The sequence below is a fragment of the Mauremys mutica genome, chromosome 3 (assembly GCF_020497125.1).
Source record: "Mauremys mutica isolate MM-2020 ecotype Southern chromosome 3, ASM2049712v1, whole genome shotgun sequence".
Taxonomy (NCBI): domain Eukaryota; kingdom Metazoa; phylum Chordata; order Testudines; family Geoemydidae; genus Mauremys; species Mauremys mutica.
The window spans coordinates 190,503,881-190,526,503 of record NC_059074.1 but is presented as its reverse complement, the minus strand read 5'-3'; the positions used below and the strand labels follow the sequence as shown (position 1 = coordinate 190,526,503).

General features: G+C 40.4%; 1 protein-coding gene across 1 annotated transcript in view; it reads left to right on the top strand.

The window, feature by feature from the left end:
• The window catches only part of USP34 (ubiquitin specific peptidase 34), a 307,644-nt gene that overhangs the window by 203,380 nt on the left and 81,641 nt on the right, over nucleotides 1-22,623 (top strand). The window contains exons 41-47 of the mRNA XM_045009712.1: nucleotides 66-186; nucleotides 8,203-8,386; nucleotides 19,008-19,171; nucleotides 20,380-20,445; nucleotides 21,890-22,036; nucleotides 22,127-22,183; nucleotides 22,302-22,379. Of these exons, the coding sequence (XP_044865647.1) occupies nucleotides 66-186; nucleotides 8,203-8,386; nucleotides 19,008-19,171; nucleotides 20,380-20,445; nucleotides 21,890-22,036; nucleotides 22,127-22,183; nucleotides 22,302-22,379 (817 nt within the window). The remainder of the gene's footprint in view (nucleotides 1-65; nucleotides 187-8,202; nucleotides 8,387-19,007; nucleotides 19,172-20,379; nucleotides 20,446-21,889; nucleotides 22,037-22,126; nucleotides 22,184-22,301; nucleotides 22,380-22,623) is intronic.

Genomic DNA, 22,623 nt, shown 5'->3' with positions numbered 1-22,623 from the left:
ATTTTAAAGTTTGTATTTTATGTATTCTTAATGGGACATATAGAGCTTAATTTTTTTTTGTATAGCAGAGAAATCCTTGATCATCAAGATGGTAACATAGAAGATGATGGTCTTACAGGACTCCTGCGGCTTGCAACGAGTGTTATTAAACACAAACCACCTTTTAAATTTTCCCGAGAAGGACAGGTAAGAATAAAGTACTTGGAAAATGCCAAATAGCTAATGTTACCTCCTGTTACTGTAAACTGCTTCATTCTAAGTTTTGTTTTACTCTCATGAGTGTAGGGGTTGCATAAATACTGTTCCTTTCTCATATGATGATTGACAGAAACACATTTCCTTATTGGATTATTTTATTTTAAAAAACAGCATTGCAATGTGTATTTTACACACACACACACCCACACACACCCACACCTTTTTAGCCGTTTTTAACCTCAGAACAAAATTCTTGTCTCTTGGAGATCCTTTATCTACGTATTTATTTATTTATATCTTTGTTTATCTCAAAGCATTTTCAGGGCTGCTCAACTTTTTCCAAGTTCTTACAAATCACTGATATCTGTTTTTCCTTGGCCAAATCCTGGGGCATCCCATGCACCTGTAGAAGATCCTAAAGTAGCTTTAAAGCTGAAAGTCACTTTCACACATGGACAGGAGCAGACACCTTTCACAAGAATCCTGTACATCCCTACATGTTGTGGAATCTTTCCATCCCTACATGTTATGGAGATCTGCTGATGAGATGTCATTATGAACAGGCCAGGAATAATACCAGGGAATCTGTGCACTGCACAGATGCAGTGGGCCCAATTCTTACATGGGCTGAGGAAGCAGTGGGCTTGCGTTTGTGATCCTTCCCTGTTGCCATGACCAGCTTGCATAGCAGCTTGGCTTGTTGGGACTGAGAATTCCATTCCTAAAGTAAAAAAGCAAAGCTCTTGCGCACAACTTTTGTTCTACTCTTCAGTGCTTTGTTCAAACTTTTGGTCTGGCTATGGAAGTGATTTACAGAGGCACATATGAAACATGAGACCTGCAAATCTAAAGCTCATTGAAATCAATGAGAGTCTTTCCATTGAGTTCACTAGGCTTTGGATCAAATCCATGATGAGGTTTCAGTCAATAATTAGACCCATATATGTGACTTCATTTAATCCTGTTTGGCTAGCTCAAAGTCCCTTTTTCTAATTTACAAACATAAAATGCCGCCTGGTAAGTTTATTATCTGAATGTATAATAATCTGGGCATTCACTATTGTAATATTAATTTTCAGTAACAATAGTATTTCTACTTATTAATGTAATCTCATACATGTGATACTTGTGTTATAAATGAGTTATAAGATAGATCTGTCCCATCAGGATTGTACGGTCTAAATAGACAGCAGATAGTTGAAGGATGGGAGGATAGGGTAGGTACAAACCCAAGTAACTAAGGAGTTGAATTTAGTACTTCTCATTAGAACAAATTTTGTTATAATGAATTTATGTGGCTTTTGGTTTTTTTGTGGTTCATTTTGCTAACAATACTTGGAGAAGACTACAGTTTATAGGCCTCTTGGAAAAAGTGTGATTTAAGGAGAGATCTGAAGGAAGAGAAGTTGAAAACCAGGTCAGGGTGATAATTCAAAGCATAAAGTGCAGTTTGGAAGACAGTACAGAGAGAAGATGGGAAGGAGGACACAGAAGGCACAGTCCTGCAACTTCGGTAAAGCAAAGAAGTAAGGAGAGGACTAAAAGAAAACAGAGAGGAGTAAAATTGTGCAGAGCCTTGAAGTTAAAGAGAAGGACCTTAGCTATATGTATGTTGAGGGGAAGCCAGTAACAGGATTTGAAGAAGAGCTGAATGTGGTCAGAGCAGCAGCCACAACAGATGATTTTTAAAGCAGAATTTTGGTTTTGCTTAAAGACCAGAGTCCCAACAGATTATTTGAAAATAAGTCTTGATCCAATATAATTTAAAAAAAAACAATGATTTAAAATGTTATAATTTGATTTGCCTATTATAAAATAGCCTGTCTATTTATTTCACTGTGTTGGTGTGAAACAAATGGGCAGTTTCCCTTTTAAGTACCATGAAACATAATGGAGCAGGATAGCTTGTTCATAAACTTTTCTCCAGAGTGATACATTTGGACTCTCTCTCTCTCTCTCTTTGAAAAATATTGACAGTAGCTCAGTCTTGTCCAGTGGATTCTGAGATGTGGCCACTCCTTTTCCAGCTTCACTTCAGATTCTCTCTTTGTCCATGCAAACAAAGTGATGGTTTGGTGCTGCCACCTTATCTGTTATTACCAATCTTTTAAAAATCAAGTTCTGGGGCAGCAGCGAATGGTACTTTTGCTCCTTTGCCTTCTTTCTTCTAGGAGACTAAATTGGTCATATCTACACTAGGAAGAAAGGTGTATTTTGAACACATTAGCAAACATTTTAAAAATGCACCTTCTTTTTTTTCTAGTGAAGGTATGTCCATTTTTTGTCATTATTTCTTGAATGGGAGCACCTGCCAAGCTCCTCTCCTCACCTCACCTCTTCCAGCATGGCAGAATCAATAAAATAGTAGGGCAAAAGGCCAATAGTTGCAAGTTACAAAAGGGTAGACGTCCCACTACTGCCCCGGCCTATAGACCCTTGTTACTCCATGGGAAGTGGCTCAGATGCTGACAGCTCTCCATCTTTACACAGCAGCAAGACTCCTGCAGAAACTACTCTGCAATGGTAGAACTGTGGTCTTCAGCATGTAGGATTCAGCAGGCAGGTCATCCTCACCTGTCAAGAATTCTTGAAAAATCTCCACAAATTCCCACCCTTTGCCCCATCCCTCTCAAAAGAAAAAAAATTCCAATGTTGTCTTTCATGTACTCAAGTGTGTGAGAGAGGTAGGCTTTCCTGTTCAGACTACCTGAGCCCGATGGCTTGGCTACTGAGTGGCAAGGTGGTATATTCCTCTCTTAGCCTCCTGCAAAACTTCTACCTTTTTTGCTTGTGCAAGAGTTTAGACAAACTCTCCTATTGGTCCCAAAATAAAAGGATTTAACTCCAAGAAACTGCGTATTCCAGAATTCTTACTAAAGTGGATTTTTGAAGCATGAAAAGGTCCTGAATATCATTGGTTAGGTACATTGACCTATAGAAGATCTCACTCAGTGTACTTTTCAGAGATCAGGATGTGGCTCTCTGACTAGAAGATTTCTGGGGAGAAATCTTTGTAATCTTGTTAGTGCTGTAGCAGGCGCCATACTTAGTGGAATAAGGCACTGACCAAAGCCTCCCATATCTGGGGATTAGTTAATGTTAATACAGTCTATAGACCATAGTAGTGGACATGTAACATCTCTGTGGGTGTCCTGTGCTTTACCACCTAATTAGAAGAGGATTCAGTCCCTCAAACCCTGAGAAGGTCTCTTTTGCAAGATCAATGTATTTAGCCCCGCTCCACACCTAAAACTTAGGTCAACCTAGCTACGTCACTCAGGGCTGCGAAATATTTCCTGCCGTGAACACTGTATTTAGGTCAACCTAATCCCAGGGGTAGACACAGCTAAGTGGACAGAAGGATTCTTCCATCGACTTAGCTACTGCCTCTTGGAGACATGAATTACCTGCACTGACAGAAAAACCCCTTCCATTGATGTGGGAAGCATCTACGCCAGTGGTTCTCAACCTATTTACTATTGTGAGCCTCATATGCAGCTCTCTGTGTGTTATGGGAACCGCATCCACACAATATATATACTACCTGTGTGGCCCTGATGATGTCACATGGGCCGCAGCTGTGTGTTGATTGGGTCACAGGTTGAGAACCACTGCTCTAGGTAATGTGCTGATTGTTGTGGATGGATTTGCAGCTGTGGGGTTCCTGAACTGCAGTGGGATGATACAAGGCACACACATCCCTATTTTCACCTTAGCCCACCTCGCCACAGAGTACATCAACAGAAAGGGCTATTTTTCCAATGGTTATGTAACATTGGTGGCTCACTGGGGATGATTCACTGATATCAGTGTGGGCTAATCAGAGAAGGTGCACGATGCTGACATCTTTACAAACACAGGACTGTTCAAGAAGCTGAAAGCACGGAAGTTTTTTTCGCAACCCGGGATTACCATTGGCTACATTGAAATGTCAGTAGTGGTCCTGGAGGACCCAACCTACCCCATGGTCCCTGGGGCTCATGAAGCCATACATGGCAACCTTGACAGCTCCAAGGAAAGATTCAACTATTGGCTCAACAGGTGCAGAATGACAGTTGAGTGTGCTTTCAGTAAATTGAAGGGATGCTGTCAGTTTTTACTCACTAGGTCAGATCTCAGTGAAAAGAATATCCCAATGGTTATAGCTGCCTGCTGTGTTCTGCATAATATCTGTGAGGCAAAGGGGCAAAAGTTGCCGCCGGGGTGGAGTGGTGTCTGCTGACTTTGAACAACCAGACAAAAGGGCCATTAGAAGAGTTCAGTGCAGAGCTGTGCGGATGAGGGAGGCCTCGAAAGACCACTTTAATGGTTAGACACAGTAATTGGACATTGCTCTACCTGGCTTGGAAATTTGGGGGGGAGGGAGTTAGGAATTGTGTAGTGCTTGGTGTACATTTCTGAGTATCAGGTCTTTTAATGAACCTATCAATTATGTGGTGCTTACTGTATTTTTATAATTATTACACTGTTTGTCACTGAATCTATGTGTTCTGTGGTTCTGTGTTCTGGGTAGTGCTAGGTGTTCTGCGGTTGATATTACGAAGTGATAAAGATGAATTTATTTCCAAAAATAAAAATGGATTGTGTACCAAAAAAGTGCAAAAATAATGTGCAATTAAAAACCAATACAGTGCAAACTTATAAAACTTAACAGAACAGCGCTTTAAAATTAGAATGGAGGAAAACATTTGTGTCCATTTCAGCCAAACATACACCAACTGTTAGAGAGACAAAGTGGGTGAGATAATATCTTTTATTGGGCAAACTTCTGCTGGTGAGAGAGTCAAGCTTTTGAGCTTACACAAAGCTACCTTCCCTTTTACATATAAAAGTTTTAATTAAGATATGCTTATTGACACGTAAGCTTTGGAGCACTTCTGCTCAACACTGCTCTCCAGCCACAGCCATGGTGAAGATGGCCTGCCTGGGTGAGGGCTGGGGGAAATAAGGGAACTGTTCAGTGTGTAAAACAATAAAATGTTGGCATCTGTTTCCATGGATACAAGTACAGGTAATGGCACTGATTACTGGCACTATTTTCTGCAGACAGTGGTGATTTTAGTTGATATTTCACTCTTGAGGGTCACAAATGCACAGAAAGCAGCTGGCATCCTGAGCTGCCCAGACCCTTATGCTGCTAGTCTCTTTAATGCAGTGGTGCCTGCTGAAGTCATCATGAAGTGGCGTTGGAAAGTGTCCTACCTGAGAGGAAGAAATAAGGCAGCCATCCCTAGAAACCATAGAGAAAGGATTGCAGAGTTACCCCAATGAAAGTTTCATCAAGATCTCCCAGGAAGATACAAGGAATATACTATGTACATAAGCAGACTACTGCACTTGGTCGCCTCCTTAACCCTACAGGGAAATGAAAACCTAATAACAACTCTTCCTCTGTTTGTTGTACCTCTACCTCCTTTTGTAGAAGTAAAACAATTAACAATAGGTACCTGTGTCCTGATAGCCTTGTGTTGAGCTGTCTGCCATCTTCACATTTAAAAATGTTAAGGAAGAATGCATGCACACACCGAGACTTCTTTTCCTGGATTGGGTTTGTCCGTGCTGGGCTGGCTAGACTGTGGTGGAGTCTCAAAAAGATCTGGGCTCATGGCATAGCTGGAGGGGACTCCATCTTCCCCTACATTGAGGTATCCAGGGTCGTCTGCGGGGTACTGATGGGATCTCTGACAAGTATGGCATGCAGCTCTCTGTACAAGTGGCAGTTTGTGCCTCATCACCAGGTGAACTGTTGGCCTCTGTGGCCATGTGTAGTATGCCTGCTGCAGTGCCTTCACTTTCACTCAGCAGTGCTCCTGATCCTTGTCATACCCCTTTACCTGCATCCTATGTGCAATCTTTCATAGATGTCCACGTTTCTAAGACTGGTCCATAGCTGTGCCTGCACAGCCTCTTCTCTCCACAGGTCTGGTTGGGCAGTTGCAATACAGCAAGGAAGAGCACTAGGTGTGCTTGCTAAGCTGGACATTCAGGAAAAGGCATTTCAAAAATACACAGGAGTTTTAAAGCAGCAGGGTGGCTTCAGGTCTCTGTGATGCCTCGGTGGTGGAGTTCACTATTGTGACCAGAGCGGTCAGTGTTTGGCATTGCGGGACAACTGCTGGGGAACTATTGGGGTCGACATATGTCGCAGTGTCTACGCTTGGGTTGCATTGATCACAGTAGGTTGACCATGGCTCAAAGCCCTTTGGGGGGATGATATTATTGCATTGCTGTAACTGGGCGCTTACATCAGTGGGAGACACATTTGAGTATAGACATATGCACAAATAGATTGACACAAGGTGACTTACGTTGACATAACTTTGTAGTGTAGACTAGGGCTCAATGCAGTACAGTGTTTACTTCTCTCACCTTCCTAACTGTATATCTACACGAGATTTATTTATTTTTTTACCTGAAGCTAATTAACTGCCAGGCAGGTAACACATTTGTAAAGGCTAGTGCAGACACTACCTAAATATTTATTCCTGACTGCAATCATTTGTGGTTTACGAAGTGTATTTTTAACACGTTAGCCAACTGTTCAAACTATCCTGTGATAAGCACACTCAGCCTGTCTCATACCAGCTGTCAGCCCTTTTAGCTCTACTCTCTCCCCCTTCCCATTAATAAGCACTCTCAACCTGTCTCTTGCTATTTGCAAAAAAGCCTCCACTCCTCCCTTGCTACTTAAACCTTCTGCACACAACCTTTCCTTCTACTTATTACTCCCTACTACATATTTAGAAAAGTGGTGTAATTTTTTGAAAAAGGTGGTCCTCTTATTAGAAGGATGTGATTCCTAGGGCTTGTAATACGTCTTTTTTTACATTTTAATGTTGTTGAATTAATGTGACTAAAACAGGAGAGGGATAAGTCTAGACCTCCTCTTCCCGTCCCCCCACCCCCGCCCGAATTTCTTGTCATATTTTTCTGGTGTAGCAAATGTGGGTAACAAATTACAACCTGTGTATCTGTTGCCCAATATCAGCATGACTTGGAACAGCCATTGTTTGCTCTCTTTTTAGTCCATGTAACATGGATTCACTTTGTTCATGGAGCATTATTTAATATACAGCATTTGTCATTAAAATCATAATTAAAAAAAACCCTGAATCCATAGCAATGGAACACTTAAAATCAATTTTAGTATGTGAACATTAAAACACAGACTGATAATACATGACTTTTATGGATAAATAGTAATGGGTGAAACTGACCTTTTAAAAGGTGTGCCTGGAAAGTTTTGTCAGTGTAAATTAAAATACCCTGGGTGAAATCCTGTCTCACTAAAGTCAATGGAAGTTTAGTCATTGACTTGGATTTTACCCAATCTTTTTATATCAGAAATTCTGTTGATCATCACTTGTGTAGTATGAGTATTTCATGTGTAACATCAGTATTTCTTTCTTTCTTTATAGTTCAGTATATTTACAAAGAAAAAGAAAATAATTGTACAGAACTGTGAAGTGTATTAATTTCATAGTGTTATGATAACAGTTGTTTTTGGTATAATATACGTGACCTATTATGTTAATATGATTTGTAGGAATAGTAATGTTTTAGACTGGCAATATTACATAACATGAGTAATCTTTAAGTTTTAGTTAAAACTGAATGTAACTTGATTATGGATGTTTGGTAGTCTTCATTTTTTTTTTCTGGTTTCTTATGCCAAATAGTAGTGCTGTGCTAGAGCTACAGACAATTTGTCATAACTTTTTTTGGTGGACATATTTATCTTTCCATCATGGTAATGTAACACATTTACAATGCTTCTTTTCAAATTACTTGAAGACTGCTTTTTGGTATGTTATATAATATACAGAGAATGGTGTAAAGGAGACACTGTCAAAGTCTGCAGTCCAAAATTTATCTACAGGACATTAAAATTGTTTTTATCTGATGGAGGAAGCCTCCTAGAAAGTTGAAACTATATACAATTATATAACAGTGTTTTTAATATTTGTACAAACTGATATACCTACTGATTGAATTGTTTTACAGGAGTTTCTAAGAGACATCTTCAATCTTCTGTTTTTGCTGCCAAGTCTAAAAGATAGACGACAGCCAAAATGCAAGTCACATTCTTCAAGGGCTGCTGCTTACGACTTGTTGGTAGAAATGGTAAAGGGGTCTGTAGAAAACTACAGGCTGCTCCACAACTGGGTTATGGCACAACATATGCAGTGTAAGAATATTTATTCATGTTTAGTTTTTGTAAGTATTTTATGCAAGATAGATATTTTTCAGTATTAACATTTTGGGGTTGGGCTTTTGTAAAAGTTTTTGGATGTATAAAGATCACTTAAGAATGAGAAGAACAAAGTGCACACTCCCACTCTGTTGGCCCTTTTGCCCACTCTCATGCAGGGACAGCCTGGCACAGTGTCACAGTGGGGAATTACTTGCATCCCTGATGGATCCTTTTGGGAGCAGAGAACCTTCACTTAACTCTGATGCATTGCCCCATGAGGAGGGAGTATAACCTTCAGTCCCCTATACACTATAGATATTGGCACATTAAGGGATTTCCTCAGGCAGGTGCTCCAAGATAGGTACTCAACTGTCTCTCACAAGTGATCATAAGGCTTTCTTCCTTCCTAAACCATATTGTAGTTTACCTCTAAACAATCTAAGACCCAAATGATCGAGTTAAAAACAAGATGTATTAAAAATATATAGAGACAATCAGATAAAAACAAAAAATTATGCATAACATTTCTAGTCTTATAGTTGGCAAGAGTTAAGATAGGTAGGCACATCTTAGAAAAGTTATTGTAAAGAAAGGCCTTATCAGCACTACCATTTTTCTTAAAATTTTTCCCTGTTGCACTACTACTTGTGCAACTCTAGTTGTGATAGTAACGGGGGGAGTGCTAGTGTAGATGTGCTTTGCCCACCAAGCAGCTGACTGGTTTCCACCAGTTGGGGCTTTAACAGCATGTACATAATTTTTTAAATAATGCTATCTTTGAAACAATTTACCCATTAATATAATCTATTATCTCTCCTCTTCCCTCCCCCCCCATTTCCATTGGTTATTTAGAGCACCTGGTCCTGTTAGAGGGGACAAGCAATAAATATACAGATTGTTTATGGAGTGAATTTAATAGCATATGTGTCATTCTTTTCTGTTGAATATGGCCTCTGACTTTCCTCATCAAGCGGATGCTTGATGCAGTTTATTTTATTGTTCATAGGTGAAAGCTGCCCTGACTGAGGTGTAAATGACCTCTGGTGGCTAATGGGGCAGTCATCCTTTTGGCAGATGTTAACATCCCTTCCCAATGCGCTCCTTGTGGATGATCAAAATGGCTTCCTCTGCCAGGTTCAGGCTTTGTGCCTATTCCATCCGACGAAGTGGGTATTCACTCACAAAAGCTCATGCTCCAAAACGTCTGTTAGTTTATAAGGTGCCACAGGACTCTTTGCTGCTATTCCTTCTTAGGTTTTCTTCTCTGTTTTCACATGGCTGTTTTCATAGTGATTAGCTATCTTACCAGCTTGTGCAACATTTTGGGGTGGCAATATCCAATCATGCTCACAAGTCTAAATAACAATGTTGATAAAATTATTTCATGCCTGTTAGTTCCAACTCTTTCTTGCTAATGGAAACCCTGTTCCTGTTTATCCATTTCTTTAGTTATTTTCCTGTTTAATTTGCAAATTCATCATAATTCTCATCACTCTTTTGAGCTCCCCAAAATTTCTTTCTATGAACCTCAAAATATCAGTTCAGGTTTCTCTGGTAGTCTTAACTTTTCCATAATCCGCGATATCCAGGTTTACATTGTCAGTACATTACAGTTCAGAAAGGAAGTTATAAACCTCATCTTATCCATTGTTGACTTCCTATTATATGCCCCTTTCTTAAGGACTTCTGAAAAAAACGAAAAATGTCCCCATCTCTATATTTTAGGAATAGTTTGTAATCTCCATTGGATATGGAACTGAATATGCGGTTTCTGTCTCCATTGAACTGAACTGTTCAGACACTGGTTATCTAGATTCTTAGGCAAGATTCTAAAAAAATAGAAGCCTAACGTTAACCCCGCCCCCAAATCCTTGATGTCCATTTCACGCTAACATTTACTCTCACACTTAGCATGAGGCTTTTCCTTGTGCTGGTGGACCTTCTCTCTCTGCCAGTTTCTCTCCAGCTGCAGTCTTTTTTCTTGCTCCAGCTGATGTTTCTCCCACTTCAGGTTCCAATTATCCTAACTAGTCATATTGTCCCTGGCTTTTCCTCCATTAATTATGGACACTGCATTCATCGTTGCTTTCCTCTAACATAGTCTTCTCTAGATTGTCTACCTCCTGCTCAGGTCCCCCACATTTGCATTGCTGTCAGTCTTATGGAAGTGGACTATCTAATGGTACCAACTGTGTTTGGTTAACCCCTCCTGAGGGGCCACCATTCTCTGTTGCTTATCCCCTGCCCAGCTTTCAGTGCCCATTTTCCTTATAATTCTATTGATTCATTGATACAATCCTGGTCTTGCTAAGCATCTTAAAATTGGAATTTATCTCTTTGCTTGGCTCTGAGCTGCTGTTTCTTTAAAATAATAATAAAAAAAAAATCTGGTCATAAGTCCCCCCGTCTCTCTTCCTTACTGTTTCTCCACACCCCAAAAAGCAAATCAAAACAAATTTTTCTCATCTTTTTGGTTTTAGTTTATTTTTTGAGGTTCACAGTGGGGATCCTATATCTTTACACCAAATGTAGCCTTTGGTCATCTAATCCTGCCACTACATTTTCCCCTGTTCTTTCCTCTTTACCACATTTCCTTGTGTCCCCTACTGACTGAAGCTAGTGGCAATTCCTAGGGGGTCGCCTTAGCCAAGTGCTCCTGGAATAGGTACTGTTTTCTCCCTGACTGCCTCTCATGTGAAGATGTAATGCTGTCTTCCCTTCAAGGATTTATTAAATCTCTCTACAGAGAATCAGATTAAAACAAAAGAAACTGTGTAATAAAACTGGTGGTCTTACACTCAGCAAGTGTCAAACTAGGTAGGTGCAACTTGGCATAATTACAGTAATGTAAGGCCTAGCATTTTTCTTAAAATTTTCTACAATTGTCATTATCATTGGTGCAGCTCCACTGGTTGTAGTAACGGAGGAAGTACTACTGTAGAAATCCTTTAGCCACTCAACATCTGGTTGGACTGCACTATGTGGGGTTTTTTAGTGTATATGTCAATACCAAATCATATCATCTTTGAAATATTTTCCTGTTAATCTGAACCTTGTTTCCATTGGGTATTTAAAGCATCTGGTACTGTGAGAGAACAAAAAGGCATGATACACCATTGTATGTGGAGTGAATTTGGTAGTGTATAAGTTAAACCCTATTTCTCTTACCTCACTAATTGTTAATATGGCAATATTACTGTGAGCAAATGTTTCTGTCCTCCTCAGTTCTCAGCTGATCAGATGGTAGCTAGTCCTGGGAGCAGGATTTTTGTTGTCCTGGTGTGCAGATGGTTAGCCTATATATACTACAATAGTTATCTAGTCACTTAGCAAGAGTCCAGTTGCAGCTGAGGTACCCTAGGTAGATAACCAAACTGGTGTCGCCACATCATAAAACACAATAATTTGTCTCAAAAGGTGAGACAAAATTGTTTTTCAGTGACCTTCCTGTCACTAATCTGGGCTAATGGATGACTTGCAGTGGTCATACCCAGGAAGGGAAAGAGTAACTATGGAGAAGCTAAAGTGGGCCAGGGTAAGGTGATGGAAGTGGAGAATCTGGGAGAACGAGTTAGAAAGGAGATCAGCCAGTCAGAGCTCATTAAAGTGAGTGGATCTACTCCCTAGGGCTAATGGGGAAAAATCCCTCTAAAAACTTGCTGACTGAAGACACTGCAACTGTTGCATGATAATCCTGCCAGTGATGACTTGAGAAGTTAATTACAGCCTGGCAGAGGATGTCTACCGATGGCCTCTATATTCTACTTAGCACATAGCCTTTGTTTGGGTAGAATGAACTTAAAACATTGATGAATAGGGGAGGCCTGCAAGGGAGTAGGAGTGCTGGGTTTAGGCTCTGATTCACTGGCAAAAGGTGTTTAGATACCTTTTCCGATTTATGAGGTCCTTCATACTGCACAAACAGGGATCTAGACTTGCAGAAATGTTCAGGAAAAGCAGAGCATAAATGTTTGGTGGATATCCAGGAAATGCCACTGGATGACTTCAGCTCCAGTCTCAAGACCCAAAGTTGGGGAGTAAGATCTCCTAGTTAAGAAGGGAGACCTGAGGCCACCTTGGGAAGAAACTAAAATTTTATATGGGGGATCATGAGCAATATCTGCAATTTCCTCAGCTCTCCTACCTAAGGGATGGCCACTAGAAAGACCACTTTCTATAACTGAGAGAGAGGAAATGTTGAGGATGAATTTATGGCATCTAGCACCAAGTTTAGGTTCCAAGAGGGAACAAGAGTCTTACCAGGCTCAGGTAAGAGACTGCTTTAAAAAACACTGATGTGAAGTTGGATCCCACTGGGAGATCTCCTATGGAATCCCTGAAGCCTGGACACTAAGGTGCATGCAGAGAACCCTTTATCAGACCCATCCTGAAAGTAATGTAGAATGGAAGGGGTAGTGAATCTCAAAGCCAAGAGTTGATGATATCTGCACCAAAAGGAAAAAGATAGTAAGTGAAGAAAGACTCCTCTTTCAGCAATGGAGAAAGATGACAAGGACTGATTAGACATTCCTGGCTTTGAGGTAAGAGAGCGTCAATGAGGCAATTCGTGAAATGGAGGGCGATGGGATCATGGTTGAGGGTTGGCCCTGTTATAGGATATCTTATTTTTCTGGTTGGCAAAGCCTGTCTCCGGTACAGCTTAAGGAACTCTATGAAGAAGATTAATCTTGGCTACTTTGAGTCTAGGGGAATTGGGTGCCACTGAGTCCTGCATATTTTCTCCAGAACTACATCATGGGAAAAGATGAGGAGGGTAAACTACCTATCCCTATCCAAAGTTCAAGAACCCTTTCTTCTCCCAGCAAGAAGTTAATCGAGGGAGGCTGGAAACAGACAAGTTTTCCTAATAGAGGGACTATTTCCTTGGATAGATTTCCTTGCAGCTCAACCAGTAACCTTGATCATTCAGATGGCCAGATACTTGTAGGACTTTGAGAGATCCCAGTCTTTCTTTTCCCTGTGTAATAGGGGCTCTCTTTAGAGGGGAATACTCAGAAGCCTTCCTTGATCATTCAGGTAGGCCACTTCAGCTATTCTGTCTAACCTGATTGAGACATGGCTGAAAGGAGGATCTCCAGGAACTTGAGAATCAACCTGATGACCCTAAGTTCCAGGATGTTGAAGTGGGGTTTTCATTCCTGTGAAGACCATAATCCTTGGACCTACTGTGAAGAACCCTTATTTGTGGAAGTTGCACATCTCTGGTTAACTGAGGACTCCAATTGTCCTGCAGTGGGGAATCTCTTCATGGTGAGAAAACTCTGCTTTCCTGTCACCAAACGATAGAACCTTTCATTGCTTGAAGGGAAGAAATTAGATGTTCCAAGTTTTCCTCTCTTGAGGAGTGAGGTGGGACGCTAACATATATTCAAGGAGACACTGAGAAGGGAACTTGGCCCATCCCATCAGGTCTTCACAGTATGATGGGCCTCCATCCAGGCCATGTACAACTGGATAGCTGCTGACTCCCTGGACTCAAAAGGATGAATTGGGGCCTTGAGATGGAGGAGTTCAACTGGGGGGGGCTGAGGGAGGAGCGAATTATCTGTGTGTCTTCCGTATTAATTATGGCTCCTAAGAGGCAGCAGTTTCTGGGGAGGAGAGCTGTATCTTCATTTTCCACCAGACCAAGGTAACTAAATGCTGTCAGGTCATGTGTACTGCTACTGAGGTTTTCTGGAACATTGGGCCCAGATCCTAGTCCTGAGTGACAATCATGATGCTTTCTGAAGATTAGAGTTTTAAATTGGAAGTGCAAATGGCCTACAGCGGAATCTCTGATTGGTCTGGAATATGAGGATCTGAGTTCTCAATTTCAGTGGGTGCCAGATAGTTATCTGAAATCTACAGCTGATAGCCTTGAGTGGAGAGAATCCATATTGTATTTGTGGTATTTGACAAAATAATTCATTATAGGTCTTGGATCTTCTCAGCTTCTGTGGACTATGAAGTACCTAGAGTAAGACCCTTTTTCCTTTTCTTGACTTTGGGATCTGGGCATGTGGCCTGGTAGGGATGATTAATAGTTTGCAGGACATTCTGCCTTGTCTTAGGCCCCTATGGGACAAGGTCGAAGGTTAGATGCCCCTAAATTGGCCCCTAAGCTGTTAAAATATTGAGCCATGTCTTTGGCTGCATTAACAGAGATAAGCCCCCTTGCAAGGTTCCTGCATACCAAGGGGGGCAGCTTTGAGGAAACAACCTTTGTCTCCCTCTCAGTCAGCCACTTGATTAGTTCTCTAGACGTACAAGAGGATTGTGATACTGATCTGAATGCTGCCCAGCTGAAATGATCATTTAATAGTCTTTTTCCCCTCTAACCAAGGGGTTGTGAAGGGACACATTAATGTGTGAAAGCAGATCTGGGCACCTAGAATGATCAGCTGTGGTGTGAGACAACCAGACACGGCAGAAATCAGGGTTCATCTCATAGAACCTGAAGCAGTATTTGGGTAGCTTGGGAATAGAATCAGGAGAAGCACACTTTGTTTCTACCAGCTTCACAACAGCTTGTGGAAAGACAGATTCAACTCTGCGGGGTTGACTTGGAGGAAAATAGGGAACCTTGCTATATCTTTTGAAGATGGAGTTCCAGCAAAGTGATTTCCAATTTGTTTCTTATGTGGGACACCAAGTAACTCCCTCTTGTTGTTATCTGAAGTGAAAGGGACCCTGTCACAGTGGATTGATCCTGCTGGTCTGATCCCAGCTAATGCTCTTTGGGAAACTTCCTGCCTGAGAGGGAATGGAAATGAAAGATGAGACTTTTCCTCCCCTTAGTGGCAGAGAAGAGGTTCCTTGTGATAGGGAAAGGGACAGAAAATGTGTTTGCTGGGGAGGGTAAGCTCTTTTGAGAAGTTGTGGGGGTGTTTTTTGGAAGGGAGGAAAGATTCTTTGTTGGGGAGAGTATGGAGACGGCAAAGCTGTATTTATTCAGGTAATGACTGATGAGATGAAGAGCGTTCCATTGTGATAAAAAGGGTGTCACGAGAGATTTTATTGTCTTTTCTCTCCAGCATGTTATCTTGTGACCCCCAAGCTGAGGCCAGGAACTCCTGGAGGCTCCTGTTTTTGGATACCCAGTTGTACTTGAAAGCTGTTCTGCATGTCCTCGTTTTCCAGGGTGGCTGCTGAAGTAAAACCCAGTTCTCTGGTCTAGAATTCTGCCAGTCACTGCTTGGCCATAGCTGGGGGCAGTTCCAAGCCAGAATGTGGAGGGGCATGGTTTTGGGCAAATGGGCAGAATGCACCTGCTGCTAAAATTTGCCAAGAGAGGACACTCAAGAGGTGTGTTTTTAGCCTTTTTTTCCCTAAAGCTTTTTGGGGCTGCAATCATCTTTATCCTTCTTTGCTGCATGTTATTCCAGAGCTCTGCAGTGGCCTGGAAGAAAGATGGCATGTCAGCCAGAAAGGCAAGGTAGAAGAGCAGCTGCAGAAAGCCTTCCGGCAAGCTAGGAAACAAAGAATGCACTGGATGTAAAAATCTTGTGTGTGGACTGACTACCACCTGTTGATCCAGACTATTGGCAGCCATATCACAGAACAAGATATGTTAAGAAGAGAGAGAAACTATCAAATTAAAACAATATAAACATTATGCGTAATTTCTCTAGTTTTACACTGTGTAGGCACATCTTGGATTAGACGTAGAAAATTAACATTACAGAAAGTGCTTTCTCTGTCTCTTCTCTCTGACCCTTTAGGTCACTCACCACATCCCCTTTGGTTCTCCTTCCCCTAGTTCCATTGTAGCATTTAAATTTCTTTCGTGTGCCTGGCTTTACTATAGCAGAAACTCCCCCACTGTCCACAACAAAGAAAAAAGAAAGTGGTATTCCCAGGGATCTGTCACGAAATTCATTCAAGTTTGTATTCAGCATTGTGTGCATTTTATCTCCAGTAAGGTTCCCACCCTTAAAGACTGGCTACCTTTTGCGCTTGCCTAAGTGATCATGCTTGGTATGTTTATTATCTTGGCATTTGATGTCACTCTGTAACCAGCTAAGCCTTCTTTTCAAGATGTGGGATTTATGTAATTCAGTAATTCATTCTTAACATTACATTTACTCTATAACAAATATATATCATGGACAGGTTCATTGCTTTGTTACGTCAAGAAGAATCCGTAGTAGGAGCCTCTGGATGCAGACTCGGTGTGACATGAAGCTGTGTGTGAATGACTGGTGTGTATGTTGGAAAGTACAAGTAGCTGGTGTTTGTGAGTGGTTTGAGTTGGGAGTGGCTAGTATGTGTGAGTGAGAGTATCTGTGTGTGAGGAGAGGACTAGGTGGTAAACAACTGTCATCTTTTTTACTGTCAACTAGTTAAGCTAATAGCTAATGCTGGGCGTGTTTAGAGAAAGAGAGAGAAGAGGAAGGAAGGAGAATTTTAAATGGAGAAAGGGAAGGAGAAAGGCAGTAAGGATGGAGAGAGATAAGAAAAAGAAGACAGAGAAGGCAAGGCAAAGGAAGTATATCCTACAGTATATCAAAGACTGCACTTCCTGTCAGACAGATAAGATGTGCTGTTTCCAGAAAATATAGCTAAGGCATCAATAAGTGATAGGAGTTAGAGGCAGTCAGGGCCAAAACACCCATTTTAATAAATTGGATTAGACTGAGATCCTTATTTTTATAATATGCCCCCCATTTTTTATATTTTATCACAAATTTTTTGTCATAAATAGGAAAGGCAGCATTTCACAATTCTATTACATTTGGTGCTTGCGTTTTTATATTTGTGAGGATACTAGTAGGGCCACCTTTCAGGAAGCCTCCAAAATACACACACAGTATTTGCAAGCACATCAGTTTGTGTGTACCAAAGTTGGTATTTTGAAGCACATCTGTTTGCCTGCACAGATGGGTACACTTGAAGATTTCCTAAGTTCATTTCAGAGGCCCACTGAAAATTTTCTGTCACCATGAACTCATCAGACAAAATGGACTCTCTTAATATCCATAACTTTCCAGAAATACATTTCTATAAGAGAAGTGAATAATATTTTGAAAGTACTTTGGTATGCTTGAAAGACACTTAACATACATAATTATAATGTATGAATGCCTTTGTTACTGATGGAAAGCTATGCTATGTGTACCGTTTTTGGGCCAGTTTGTGGCTTTAAGACACAGTTTGGGGGGGCTGTCAGAACCACATTACCACAGGTAGAGCTCTAAGTGTACATCTACAGGAGGATAAAAGTCATGCTGCACAACTGACTGAGGTCAGCTGACTTGGGCTTGCGGGGCTCAGGCTGCTGGGCAAAAAATTGCTGTATAGACATTTGGGTTCAAGCTGGAGCCAGATGCCCAAGCACTGCGAGCGCAAGCCAGCTGACCCAGCTCAGCTTTGGGTTTTTTTATCCCTTTGCAGATGTCAGGGTCTCTCTGTGAGATCATTGCGTTCCCACTTCCTTTGTCCAATAGGCTGAGGTCCTGCAAAAGGCCCTTGTGATGTCACTGCCACAGCCACCCCTCCCCTACAGTGTTGATGTCCTGCTCCTGGCCAGCCACATTGGATGTTTGAGCTGCTTCCCTTGAATCACTCCACTCAATGACTCTTCATTCTGGGGATCAAGCCTGCTATACAGTAAAACGTCAGAGGCTGCTCCCCAGGCCACAGTCAGGTTTTCATAAATTAGTAGTGTGGCAAAGTACCTTCTTCTCAGCAGTCTCAGTCCTTTTTAGCCTTGGAGACACAGGCTTGGGCAAAGCAAATCCTTCTAGGTAGCACAGGGTCTGGCTATTCCTTCCCTCAGTAAGTCCCTTGTGCTTGTTTTTCTTCCCTTCTGGGGTCTGAGTGCAGCCTTCCTTGCTGGAAGGATTCAGAGCCTTGCTACACCTAACTTGCCACAGTAGACTTTATGGCCAGAAGGGACCATTAGAGCATCTAATCTGATCCCGTGCATATCCTAAGGCCTCCTGTCTGTCAGAAGAGCTGGGTGTTTTTTTACTCAAACATTTGCCAGAAAGTCATCTAGTCTTAAAGAACATGCAACAGGCATTCTCTCCTGCACCTCCACATAGCTCTGCTGCTCAGTAAGGAGGTGTGGCAGGATGTGTGAACCATTACTACTGCCTTTCTCCTTTGGATTGGCTAGCTCTCCTGGGGCCACTGTAGGGGTATATCGACACTGCAGTCAGGAGGTATGATTGCAGCACATGTTAAACTTTTCCAAGCTAGCTTTGAGCAACCTAACTGATTGAAATTGGGACCTAGCTATGTACTCAGTGGCTAGCTCATGCTGCTACAGCTTCACTGCTATTCTTAGCAAGCTAGCAAGCCTACATGTGGTAAAATCACATCTCCCGACAGCAATGCAGACACCCTAGGAGAGAGCATGTCCTGCACTCAGAAGAGTGGGGGGACTGCAGCTGTGCTTCAGACTTCTGGGGAGGGCCTGTTTGTGCTCATTCTGTCCCCCCATGCACATGTTCAAGGTGCAGGCACAATCTGGTTCATTATGTCTGTAAATCCAGAATATATAAACATGTTTTAATGAAAAGCATAATGTTTTGTAGTTATATATTTTGTTGTCTTTGTAAAAATTTACTTTGAGTTGATTTATTTTTGTAATTCATACTTTTTCCAGCTTCCCATGCGCCTTACAAATGGGATTATTGGCCACATGATGATGTTCGAGCTGAATGCAGATTTGTTGGTCTAACTAATCTTGGAGCAACTTGTTACTTGGCATCCACTATTCAGCAGCTGTATATGATACCAGAGGCTAGACAAGCCATTTTTACTGCTAAGGTATGATTTCATGTTTTATTTTCAACTAGTGTCCCCTTTATAAACATATGCATACTATTATATTAATTATTTCATTATGATCAAATAATGATCATGTATTGTTAGTGGCTAAGGTGGAAAGAGGTGTGTTTTTTTTCTAAATATTTGTAATACAAAGTATGATAGTTCTTTAAAGCAAAATTATGATAAATCCCCACTCTTAAATACATGCTGCTAGCATGCAACACCCATAGATTATTGTGAATTAAATTGACTTTTATGTAAATTGTATATAAACTGCCTATCATTCCTGTTTCCCTTACTTCTTTTTACTTATTTGTCCTTAAATTGTGAGCAGATACTATCTTTCTTGAATGTTTGGAAAGTGCCCTACACAAAGTGGATGCTAGCATAAATAAATATTTTAAAAATACTTCTAATAGATTAAAGTTGTGAGCCTGTTGGTTGCAACAGTGAACATTGCACTCTGCTCCCTGAATAATAGGATGTGGATGGCATCTATGGCCCTAACTTCTAGTTCCTTTCTGATCAGTGTTGATGAAGGACCTCCTCTGAGCCACTGTTGTCAGCTGCTATTCCACCTAACCACAGTTCAGCCAGGATTGCCCTGCTGGAAACTGAGCAAGCTCCTTGGCCACTCACCAGAACACTAATAATTAGTGGATAAGGTCTTTAAGAACTCCAGCCCATTACAGCACCATCCTGGAGTCACCCATTGGGAGCCACCTACCTTTATGTCATTACTGAATGAAAGAAAGTAGTGGTTCCTAATTTAGGAATACTAGTGTTTTTTATTTTTATTTTTATTTCATTGAGGACTGGAGTCATACATTGGGATCCAAGGGTGAATTTTTAGAAAATACTAACCATTGTGTAAACTCCATTTATCAGAAAACAATCTAGGTTTCTGGTGAAATAATGTGGTAAAATGCAGAAAATGAGGTTGTAGTACATTAGTTTATTTAAAAAAAAAAAAAAAGAATAGGTACACACACACATTGTGTGTCCTTGCATGCGTATGCATGTAAATATATATGATCATTATGACTGTGTCATTTATACTAAAATAAAATATTAAAATATTTTTGTAAAAAGAAATGCAATAATTGGGCCAATTGTTCTATAACTTTTTAGTGCCGATTTTTGGGGAGATTTCTAAGCAAAAAAAATTAGAAGAAGTTGTAATCCTATTTTATGTATTTTTTTAGTATTCAGAGGACATGAAGCACAAGACCACTCTACTAGAACTTCAGAAAATGTTTACATATTTAATGGTAGGTTCTAAGAAGCACTTAATGGGGGAGGGGAGGAGGAGGGGAAGAAGAAGAAGAAAAAAATTAATTCTCTGTATGAGTGTGTCTACACTTGGAGCTTAGAGTGTAGTTTCCAGCTTGAAGACACAGACTTGTGCTAGCTCTAGTAAGCTAGTATGCTAAAAATAGAATGTAGCTATGGCAGCATGAGCTGCAGAGTGGGCTAGCCTTCCTGAGTAGATGCCTAGAATCTTACATGGTCATGTACTCAGTGCGGCTAGCCACTTCCACAGATCACATTGCTGCAGTTATATTCTATTTTTAGCATGCTAGCTAGTTTGAGTCTGTCTCCTCAAGCTGGGAATCACACCCCCAGCTCCCAGCATGAAAACCCCTAAGGTTTTGTAAGTTTATGGCATCATAAATGTATTTGTAGATGAAAATAGAGAAAAGTTGTATATTTAAATATTTAATTGTATGTTTAAAGTTAAGAAAATTTAAACACTAAGAGCACAATTGTGGTACTAAACAACCTTGCATTAAAGCGCAGTGCTGATGTATAATACCTTGAAGCATTGTGCCTCAGCTCTAATGTGCATGCTCTACATATACCCTGTAGGGGTTCTGAGGGTAATTAAATACTTGCAGCTGGCCCAGGCTATGGGGCTGTATAATTATGGTGTAGACGTTTGGGCTTGAGCTGGAGCCTGGGACCCTCCTACCTCATGTGATCCTGAAGGTTAAAGGTTAGATGCTCCTAAACTGGTTCCTAAAAAGCAGAAATATCTAGTTAAGGCATATTTCCTTTAACATACCTTTAACCCTCCCACATCATTTTTACCACTTTTACTGACAAAAATCCTCTTTGCTATAATTAAATCCCCCAAACCTCCAACACACATAGTAACACCATATGCAACACATTCTTCACAATTACATTATATATAATGCAGATCCTTAACTCTGATCAAAATAACATTAACATAGATGTCTGTCAAACAATTCTGAACCAGTGAACTATATGATACATTGTTTGCCCATGGAGAAGAATGACTGAGAATTAAGCATTTCTCAAGATCAAGCTCTTAATATCTGCTATCTGACTTGCTTATCTAATACTGTATTTGGTATCTGAACAGATCCACAAAATGTGAATTGTCAAATCTCTATTGAAATGCTTTTATTTGACTTTTAATAAGTATTTATTTGTAATATTAATGCTACACCTTTATTCTGCTAGTGATTTTGAAACAGTTTGGTAGTTAATTTTTGCAGAAGCATTTAAATTTTCTTTTATCATATTCCACCACCTACCAAACAGTATTCTTGATATATTTTTATATATTTATTTTAGATACATAGATTTGTATATTTTTTATATTAACTGTATTCATGTTTTTATATACATTTTATTTTAAAGATGGGTTTTTCATATATAATTTTTTTTGCCTTTTTCCTCCAAAAGGAAAGTGAATGCAAGGCATACAATCCAAGGCCTTTCTGTAAAACCTACACCATGGATAAGCAACCACTTAACACTGGAGAGCAAAAAGACATGACAGAATTCTTCACTGATCTGATAACAAAAATTGAGGAAATGTCTCCAGAATTGGTGAGTTCTTAAAGCATGCTACAAAAGGGGGCTCTTAAAGCTATAGATTTGCTCAAGTTTTGTTGACAGAATTCGTTCATTTATTCACAGAAAAATACAGTGAAAAGTTTATTTGGAGGGGTCATTACAAACAATGTTGTTTCTTTGGTAAGTATCACTTTCTTTCCTGCCCACTTCATTCCAAGATTAGAATATCCATTTTAATGTATCAGAATAATTCATTGACTTTCCTTTACCACTTTTCTGTTTTGTTATTTTCATTGAGGACTGTGAGCATGTCAGTCAGACTGCTGAAGAGTTCTATACAGTAAGGTGCCAGGTGGCGGATATGAAGAATATTTATGTAAGTACTGCCATGATGGCAGTTGTAATATAGATTATAATGTTTTAAGGAAATTAGGTCAGTCATGTAAGAGATTTCTTATTTTGCTGTATTACATATGCTGCTGCTTTCCAGACCTGCATTTTAATTTGAGCACAACTCTGGGCTTTGTTATGACTCCATAATTTTGTAATATTGGGTGACAGCTGTTCCATTTCAGCAGGCCATCAGTGAATGGTTCTAGGAGTTGATTTAGAACCTTCAA